The sequence below is a fragment of the Ranitomeya imitator genome, chromosome 3 (assembly GCF_032444005.1).
Source record: "Ranitomeya imitator isolate aRanImi1 chromosome 3, aRanImi1.pri, whole genome shotgun sequence".
Lineage (NCBI taxonomy): Eukaryota > Metazoa > Chordata > Amphibia > Anura > Dendrobatidae > Ranitomeya > Ranitomeya imitator.
In genome coordinates, this window is record NC_091284.1 from 337,756,251 (window position 1) to 337,766,915 (window position 10,665).

The 10,665-nt window shown below is 42.9% G+C and overlaps 1 protein-coding gene across 1 annotated transcript in view; it reads left to right on the forward strand.

Moving 5' to 3' along the window:
- The window catches only part of LIN28A (lin-28 homolog A), a 141,820-nt gene extending 132,349 nt beyond the window's left edge, over positions 1-9,471 (forward strand). Inside the window, exons 3-4 of the mRNA XM_069759806.1 lie at positions 4,794-4,978; positions 9,285-9,471. Of these exons, the coding sequence (XP_069615907.1) occupies positions 4,794-4,978; positions 9,285-9,471 (372 nt within the window). The remainder of the gene's footprint in view (positions 1-4,793; positions 4,979-9,284) is intronic.
- Positions 9,472-10,665: the final 1,194 nt, after the last annotated feature.

The window sequence follows — 10,665 nt, forward strand, 5'->3', positions numbered from 1 at the left end:
TGAGTGCCAAAAAGTGGAACATTCTGCAATGGCCAAGTCAATCTCCAGATCTAAACCCAATTGAGCATGCATTTCACTTGCTCAAATCCAGACTTAAGACGGAAAGACCCACAAACAAGCAAGACCTGAAGGCTGCGGCTGTAAAGGCCTGGCAAAGCATTAAGAAGGAGGAAACCCAGCGTTTGGTGATGTCCATGGGTTCCAGACTTAAGGCAGTGATTGCCTCCAAAGGATTTGCAACAAAATATTGAAAATAAAAATATTTTGTTTGGGTTATGTTTATTTGTCCAATTACTTTTGACCTCCTAAAATGTGGAGTGTTTGTAAAGAAATGTGTACAATTCCTACATTTTATATCAGATATTTTTGTTCAACCCTTCAAATTAAACGTTACAATCTGCACTTGAATTCTGTTGTAGAGGTTTCATTTCAAATCCAATGTGGTGGCATGCAGAGCCCAACTTGTGAAAATTGTGTCACTGTCCAAATATTTCTGGCCCTAACTGTCTCTGTACTTTGTTTGTAATCCGCTCTCATGTACAGCACCATGGAATCAATGGTGCTATATAAATAATAATATCAGCTGTAGAGTCGGTGAAAATTACTGATATAAGCTATAAAAACACTGATGGGGTAAGTCGCCCTACTGGGCAATGGGGTACTCAATACCGGTCCGGTCGCTCTTAAAGGGGATGTCATGGTGGCTGCAACCCGGTCCATGGCCATGGGCGCTCACTTAAAAGGGGAAAAGTCTTTAAAGGAAATTTGGTAATGAAGAGTTTGTTTGTGACGCCACCTGTGGTGTTTGGTCAGTAGGGACTGACACTGCTTAAAGGGGTCTTCTGGGGTGATGTTATTGCAGCTAGATGGTGACGCTTCCCACAGGTGAAGCGGGGTCCCCAGGTGTTATGATAAAGTAATTCAGTACCACAATGGACATAGAGGTCAGAGCACATACAGTTGCATGTAAAGAAGCTGCGGAGACACCATCACGTGTTTCTCGACGCAAGCAGTGAATAGCCAGGCCTTTCCCCGGGAAGGAACAACCACGGGAAGGGCAGCATCCTATGAAGGAAAGCCACCTATGCCAAGCATGGTATCCATCCACAGACAGCTGTTTCGGGGTTTTTGCCCCTCATCAGTGTGGAGTAGGAATCTGGCTATTAGGAGCAGTGCCAAGTAAAAAGGCTATAAAGGCACAGATGATTGGCCTCGGGGAGACCAAAACATCCAACACCGCGGAGACACCATCACGTGTTTCTCAACGCAGTGATTCCAGAACACTGCCCCCATCCCTTATGGGAAATATGCAGATGCATGTAAAGAAGCTGCGGAGACACCATCACGTGTTTCTCGACGCAAGCAGTGAATAGCCAGGCCTTTCCCCGGGAAGGAACAACCACGGGAAGGGCAGCATCCTATGAAGGAAAGCCACCTATGCCAAGCATGGTATCCATCCACAGACAGCTGTTTCGGGGGTTTTGCCCCTCATCAGTGTGGAGTAGGAATCTGGCTATTAGGAGCAGTGCCTAGTAAAAAGGCTATAAAGGCACAGATGATTGGCCTCGGGGAGACCAAAACATCCAACACCGCGGAGACACCATCACGTGTTTCTTAACGCAGTGATTCCAGAACACTGCCCCCATCCCTTATGGGAAATATGCAGATGCATGTAAAGAAGCTGCGGAGACACCATCACGTGTTTATCGACACAAGCAGTGAATAGCCAGGCCTTTCCCCGGGAAGGAACAACCACGGGAAGGGCAGCATCCTATGAAGGAAAGCCACCTATGCCAAGCATGGTATCCATCCACAGACAGCTGTTTCGGGGTTTTTGCCCCTCATCAGTGTGGAGTAGGAATCTGGCTATTAGGAGCAGTGCCTAGTAAAAAGGCTATAAAGGCACAGATGATTGGCCTCGGGGAGACCAAAACATCCAACACCGCGGAGACACCATCACGTGTTTCTCAACGCAGTGATTCCAGAACACTGCCCCCATCCCTTATGGGAAATATGCAGATGCATGTAAAGAAGCTGCGGAGACACCATCATGTGTTTCTCGACGCAAGCAGTGAATAGCCAGGCCTTTCCCCGGGAAGGAACAACCACGGGAAGGGCAGCATCCTATGAAGGAAAGCCACCTATGCCAAGCATGGTATCCATCCACAGACAGCTGTTTCGGGGTTTTTGCCCCTCATCAGTGTGGAGTAGGAATCTGGCTATTAGAAGCAGTGCCTAGTAAAAAGGCTATAAAGGCACAGATGATTGGCCTCGGGAGACCAAAACATCCAACACCGCGGAGACACCATCACGTGTTTCTCAACGCAGTGATTCCAGAACACTGCCCCCATCCCTTATGGGAAATATGCAGATGCATGTAAAGAAGCTGCGGAGACACCATCACGTGTTTCTCGACGCAAGCAGTGAATAGCCAGGCCTTTCCCCGGGAAGGAACAACCACGGGAAGGGCAGCATCCTATGAAGGAAAGCCACCTATGCCAAGCATGGTATCCATCCACAGACAGCTGTTTCGGGGTTTTTGCCCCTCATCAGTGTGGAGTAGGAATCTGGCTATTAGGAGCAGTGCCTAGTAAAAAGGCTATAAATGTTTTGGTCTCCCCGAGGCCAATCATCTGTGCCTTTATAGCCTTTTTACTAGGCACTGCTCCTAATAGCCAGATTCCTACTCCACACTGATGAGGGGCAAAAACCCCGAAACAGCTGTCTGTGGATGGATACCATGCTTGGCATAGGTGGCTTTCCTTCATAGGATGCTGCCCTTCCCGTGGTTGTTCCTTCCCGGGGAAAGGCCTGGCTATTCACTGCTTGCGTCGAGAAACACGTGATGGTGTCTCCGCAGCTTCTTTACATGCATCTGCATATTTCCCATAAGGGATGGGGGCAGTGTTCTGGAATCACTGCGTTGAGAAACACGTGATGGTGTCTCCGCGGTGTTGGATGTTTTGGTCTCCCCGAGGCCAATCATCTGTGCCTTTAGAGCACATACAGTGACCTGACAATAACCCAAAAACATAGAACGAGCTCTGAGACGTGGGAACTCTGCTGACCGCAATCCCTAATCCTCTCCAACCATACTAGAGGCAGCCGTGGATTGCGCCTAACGCTCCCTATGCAACTCGGCACAGCCTGAGAAACTAGCTAGCCTGAAGATAGAAAATAAGCCTACCTTGCCTCAGAGAAATACCCCAAAGGAAAAGGCAGCCCCCACATATAATGACTGTGAGTTAAGATGAAAAGACAAACGTAGAGATGAAATAGATTTAGCAAAGTGAGGCCCGACTTTCTGAACAGAGCGAGGATAGGAAAGGTAACTTTGCGGTCAACACAAAACCCTACAAAAACCATGCAAAGGGGGCAAAAAGACCCTCCGTACCGAACTAACGGCACGGAGGTACACCCTCTGCGTCCCAGAGCTTCCAGCAAGCAGGAAAAAAACAAATAGACAAGCTGGACAGAAAAAAACAGCAAACAAAATAGCAAAGCAGAACTTAGCTATGCAGAGCAGCAGGCCACAGGAACGATCCAGGAGGAAACAGGTCCAATACTAGAACATTGACTGGAGGCCAGGATCAGAGCACTAGGTGGAGTTAAATAGAGCAGCACCTAACCACTTCACCACATCACCTGAGGAGGGAAACTCAGAAGCCGCAGTACCACTTTCCTCCACCAACGGAAGCTCACAGAGAGAATCAGCCGAAGTACCACTTGTGACCACAGGAGGGAGCTCTGCCACAGAATTCACAACACCCAGGGCTCCCAAGGTGTATCGCAAGGATGGTGTATGCCGGCAAATAAGTGGAGGACACAGAGTGGTAAAGTCTTTACCTGGTTTACTGGCAGTAGCAGTCCACAGTCCAGAGTGCCAGGAACAGGTGATGGTATGGCCCGGCCGGCCTGGAGACAATGGTAGATCCCTCTCCCATGTGAGGTCTGTAAGCCTTTCCTACTTGCGCTGATGTGCGAGGTCCCCACTGCCTGAAGCTTGCTGGCAAAGTACCCCTTCCTCTTCTGTACTAGGACAGGTACCTGTATGGCAGGCAGCTTGAGCCATTTTACAGGGTCTCTATCATGACCCAGGCCCTTCAGGTGCTGCTTCGTCTTCAGGTGTGGTGTGGGTAAATTACATACAGTTCAATGCCCTACGGTTCTGCCGTGTGTCCTGGAGCACAACATGACCCCGATTCTTGCGCTCTGGCTCTGCGGGTGCCTGGTCACAGTTCCCTTCTGAGCCTTTTTCCACTCCTTTGTGCCTTCTCTCAATAGCTCCACTACAGTCAACAACCCCTCGGGTTCTCGTCCTTCCTTGGATCTGCAGCTCAGTCCTGGCTGCATGGCTTCGTAGTCTGCACTCTGTTCCAGACTTCCTTCTCTCTGTGTCTCTCTCCAACTAACCTAACTCCTCCTCCAGACCAGAATACTTAAAGCTGAGGGAAGCTCCCCTGAATCCGGGTCCGGAGCTCCCCCTTCTGGCGTGGATTCAGAATGTGTTGTGTGTGGGTGCCTTACCTGGTAAAGAGAATCCTCCTTGCCTCCAAGCATGATATCACCCTCCCCGAAAGGAAGGCAACATCACTGTAACAACCGGTTACCTAGGGTGTTACAGGGAATGAGAGTACACTCAAATCATCATGAGCAAGATCATAAGAATATTAAATTATATTTATTAGATATTATGATAATGGCAATGTTTTAAAGGTCAGCCAATGATTCATTTTCATTTTTTACTATTCTCTTTACCTTGAATAAGTGATACTTTTTTTTTCTTCCCATAGAGTAAGCTGCAAATGGATGGTTTCCGCAGTCTGAAGGAGGGAGAATGTGTGGAATTCACTTTCAAGAGATCTTCAAAGGGCTTGGAATCCACAAGAGTGACAGGACCAGGGGGTGCTCCTTGCATAGGAAGTGAGAGGAGACCTAAATTAAAGGGGCAGCAAAAAAGAAAAACAAAAGGGGACAGGTATACATTTTTTCTTTTTCTTTTAATCAACAAATGGATGTATTTGACAAAGGTCAGGTAGTGTTATTATAAATACATACACACAGTTGTGTGAAAAAATGTTTGCACCCTTCCTGATTTCCTATTCTTTTGCTTGTTTGTCACGCTTAAATGTTTCAGATCAACAAACAAATTTAAATATTAGACAAAGGTAACAAAAGTAAACACAAAATGCAGTTTTTAAATGAAGGTCTTTTTATTAGGAGAAAAATAAATCCAAATCTACAGTGCCCTGTATGAAAATGTGATTGCTCTTAAACCTAATAACTGCTTGGCCACCATTAGCAGTGACTGCAGTCAAGTGTTTGAGATAACTGGTAATGAGTCTTTTACAACTCTCTGGAGGAATATGGGTCCACTCATCTTTGCAGAATTGTTGTAATTCAGCCACATTGGAGGGTTACCGAGCATGAACAGCTTTTTTAAGGTCATGCCACAACATTTCAATCGGATTAAGGTCAGGACTTTGACTAGGACACTCCAAAATCTTAATTTTTGTTTTTCTTTCTTAAGCCATTCACAGGTGGATTTGCTGGTATGTTTTGGATCTTTGCCCTGCTGCATAACCCAAGTTTGCTTCAGCTTGAGGTCACTAACAGATGGCCGGACATTCTCCTTTAGAGCAAAACAGCCCCAGACCATCACACTACCACCACCACCATATTTTACTGGTGTTATGATGTTCCTTTTCTGAAATGCGGCATTACTTCTACACCAGATGTAATGGGACATACACTTTCCAAAAAGTTCAACTTTTGTCTTGTCAGTCCACAGAGTACGATACGATACGATATGATACGATACACTTTATTGATCGCGTGGGAAATTATGGTATCACAGCAGCACAACTTAAATCAAATCATAAAAATCATAAAAGAATTACATAGTTGACATGACAGTGGAGTTGTCAGAAGAACATTATACATTATACATTAGAATAGGACTTACACAACGAGTGAACTGAAATGTAGAGAAATAAGTAGACATTCACCTTGGTGGTTTAACCCTAATGTTATTATTGTACATTCCCATGGCAGTTGGCACAAACGATTTCCTATATTTTTCCTTCTTACACCTCAGAAGTATTAGCCGGTTGCTGAAGGTGCTCTTCTGTCTCATGAATAGCTCATATAGTGGATGTGCATTATTGTTCATAATTGAGTATTCTCCCAAAAGGTCTTGAGGATCATCAAGTTGTTTTCGTCTTCGTATTCACTATAGGGTGAATATGGTAAATGAAAAGTACAATATATGGAAAAATCAATGGTGTCATTCAAAAGTACAACTCGTCCCACAAAAAAGCAAGCCCTATTACCGCCATATAAATAATAGTTCCGAAGTCATATTAAACTACTAATATTACCATGCAAACAGTGGCATGTATATGCTAAGTAGCATGTTAACAATAGGCAAAGAGACGACTCAAAACATAACTGATATACCTAGAGGACAATGAGTCAAGAAATGCCAAAATATAGCAAATGTAGAAAAGCTTTATTACATATAAGATAAAACACAACAAAAGAAAAAGAACTGTGAAGACAAGTCTACAGTTCACATGAGCAATAAATACAAAGTATAACAATATTAGCAACAGGTGTAAAGCAAAATACCTAATAAGATAATGATCGGTTAGCCAAACCCAAATGTCTGCACAGGGTATGGTATACTATGTCAAATAACGTCCATCACTACTGGTACTACATATTGTGAATATAGGGGATATAGTACATGCATAAAACAGGCTGAGTCCTATATCCATAGATATGAGCAAAAGAATAGAGGGGGGGAGAGAAATTAAATATATAAGAGGAGTATGTAAACTATATAAAGTTACACTCCCAAAATGACGCAAATCATATTACTTCCATAAGTATGGGTTAAACCCACTCACAATCAGCCCACAATCTAAACAGCCATATTGGCGGGAAAAAAAAGTTATGACTCTTGGAAGAAAACAAAGGAGAAATGGAAAATCGCCTGGGGTGAAGGGGTTAGAGTCCCTATAGTTCCCGCACTACCCCTAACTGCCTTTTTCCTTTATCTCCTTTTTGTTTGCGAACCCTCATGCTGGGATATTCAAATGAGACGTCATCAGGTAGCAGAGGCTGTGGTCACTGCCATAATCTTCTGTCCCCACCTTGAAACAAAGCATCATCAGTGAGGACACTTGGAGGGGTAGAGCATGGGGGCCTGTTCTCTGCTTTTCATGCTCAGTGTTCTTGCCTTAAAATGCGCACTGACGGTGCGCTCTGTTACTGACTCATCACTTCTTGTTAAGAGCTGGAGAGTGAGCGTACTGTAATTGGGCATTGAAAGTAATATTGCACAGTGACAAGGGTGCCTGTACTGAATCGAGAGCCAATGCATGTTCAGTAGAGCAGGGACTGGCCCAGCCCCTGAAACGAACCTCACTGATGACACTCTTTCAGGGTGGGGACAGAGGCTAGGGCAGTGACCTCAGTCTCTGCCACCTGATGTCTCATTTGAGTATCACCCCATGCACTGGGGAGTTCTCAAACAAAAAAAATCATAAAAAGCAGAAGTAGGTAAAAAAATAATTAATACAAAAATAAAGCGGTTAGCACATAGTGAGGGAATGATAAGAATTTTTTAAAAGTATATCAGGAAAAAGATTAGATTAGTACACGAAATAGACATTTATGGTTAAATTACAGTGGCAAAATAAAGTTTGAGCACTCCTGGTCAAAATTACTGTTATTGTGAACAGTTAAGCAATTTGAAGATGAAATATCTCTGAATGTGCTGAAGTGAATATATATATATATATATATATATATACATATATATATATATATATATGTATATATATATATATATATTCATTTTTTAACATTAATGTACACTCTGCACCCAATCTCGAATGAAAAAAAAGAAAGGTAGAATTTTTTGCAAATTGATAAAAAAAGAAAAACTGAAATATCACATGGTCATAAGTATTCAGACACTTTGCTCAGACATTCATATTTGTCACTTGCTGTCCATTTCCTTGTGCTCCTCCTTGAGATGGTTCTACTCCTTCATTGGAGTCCAGCTGTGTTTAAACTGATAGGACTAGGTTTTGAATGGCACACACCTGTCTATATAAGACCTCACAGTGCATGTCAGAACAAATTAGAATTATGAGGTCAAAGGAACTGGCCAAGGCGCTCAGAGACAGAATTGTGGCAAGGCACAGATTTGCAGGATTGAGAATCTCTCCCCCCTCCCCCATGTGCTCACCCACCTATCCACGCTCTTTTTCCCCATGTGCTCTCTTCTTTGACCTGTCTACCCCATGTGCTATCCCCCTTGTCTGCTGTCTTTCTTCTTCCTTTGCTGTTCTCTCCTCATGTGCTGTCCCATTTGAGTTGGCTCCCCCCTGTGTTCTGTCTCTCTCACCCCCTGTGCCCTTTCTCTCTCCCCATCTGCTGTCTTCTCTCATGTGAAGACATTACAAGGTAAATATATTTTCCAGAGTATAAGATGACTTTTTAACTCTTGAAAATCATCTCAAAAGTCGGGGGTCGTCTTATATGCCGGGTACGGCGTGTGCAGGGAGTGGTCCTGTATGGTTCCCAGGATCTGGAGGAGAAGAGACTCTCCTTCAGGCCCTGGGATCCATATTCATGTAAAAAAAAAAGAGTAAAAATAAAACATATGGGATATACTTACCCTCCGATGGCCCGCGTCTCTCAGCGGTGCAAGCGGCGGCCTCCATTCCTATGGATGCATTGAGCGAAGGACCTTCGATGACGTCTCGGTCGCGTGACTCTGACATCATCGCAGGTCTCCTCTCCTCCAGACCCTGGGAACCATATGCACCGCACACGCCGTATGAGATGACTGGGCTTATAAGATGACCCCCGTCTTATACGGCGAGTATATCCCAAACTCCATATTTTATATGGAAAAGTTGGGGGTTGTCTTATACGCCCAGTCGTCTTATGCACCAGAAAATACGGTATGCGTATATATATATATATATATATATATATATTTATATATTTATATATATATATATTACCGTATTTTCTGGTGTATAATATATATTAGGCAAAAAAATATTGCTAGTGAAACATAAGAAGTTGCTATATTAGGAAGAACTAAAGTCAAAACTGTCTTTTGATTTTCTGGAAGCAGGCTTTTAATAAAATTATACAGATTTTTGTCCCAACAACCAGATGCATAAAAAAAATAGAAAACAACATTTCTCATTTTGTCATGCTGTATAGTCATTTTAACATTTACTACTTTGTTCCTACAGATGCTATAACTGTGGAGGACTCGATCATCATGCCAAAGAATGTAATTTACCTCCTCAACCCAAGAAATGCCACTACTGCCAGAGTACAAACCATATGGTGGCACAGTGCCCAGTGAAAGCTGCCCAGCCTGCCAACTCCCAAGAAAAATTTGACATTGATATATCAAGCCCAACAAATATAGAGTAGCTGGAATCACTTGGGCTAAGTTCACACTATTTGCTTTGTCTGTAAAACTGATATACCCCTCATGACAGAAGTAATACAAGATGTGCTGACGTTTTATGACATATGCCTCATGTAAAATAAGTGATTATGTTGCAATTTATAAGTTAGCAATGTTTTAAAATCTGCAAAACAAAGCATAGAAATAGTGTGAACTTAGAATTGCATCAGGAGCAGAACTGGGGCCGAGCAACAGTCTTAGAGGGGGCAGAAGAATAGACGTTTTTGTAAAATGTTCTACAAACTTGTAACACACACTGTACTACAGCATAGATGCTCCTAGTGTTAAATGGGCCAACACAGAGCTGCTGTGCGTGCTCACCATTTCTTTGGCAACTGCTATGATTGTCTCGCAAAGGTTCTCCTACTAAGGCCTCAATCAGATGTTGTTTTGTTTTATTTTTGGCTTGTTTCTTGCATGCGAGATCCATGATTTTATTTTTACCATCAGTATGGCATTCAGTTCTTTTGTAATGACAAAATAAACCTGTTAAGCCGTAAAAAATCGGCAGTCCTTGGATGACACACTGGTTGGCAACTGAGTGCTATCTGTGTGTATTATTATTATTTTTAATATAAACCGATTGATTTGAATGGGTGCTCTTGAATCGAAAATGGACATGTCTCCTGAGTTTTTGTTTTGTGGGGTTTTTTCTTTGCATGAAACAAATCTAAAGGTTTAATTTCCAATTCAAGAAATGATAGAGTTTATTATGCTAAATCCCTCTAAGATTTTGCTCCAGGTTTCTAGCTTCTGCTCCCACATCCTTATACCTCTATATGGAAATTTATGTCTATATTGTGCTCCAAGTGTTTTCTTGTACTTAAGATGGTCTCTATTTTTTAAATATTTTAATCAATATATATATTTTTTTATATGTATATGAGTTTTTTGCAAGGTGGCTCTTGAACACTGTCAGGTTTTATTGCTTAAGAAATAATATGTAAATGATGTGCAAAAGCTGAAATAGCATCTCCTTTCTTCATTTGCCTTTTAGCTGGTCGAAAACACTCATTCCTTCTTCTGTGCCTTTCAGTCTGAACTGAAATGGGTGTTGATAGTTGGTGTCCTTTGTAGGAATATATGGTATGCCTTTTGTAGGTGGGGAACTGTATGCTAAAAAGGATCCCTTTGTCATAGGCTTCACTGGTATTCAC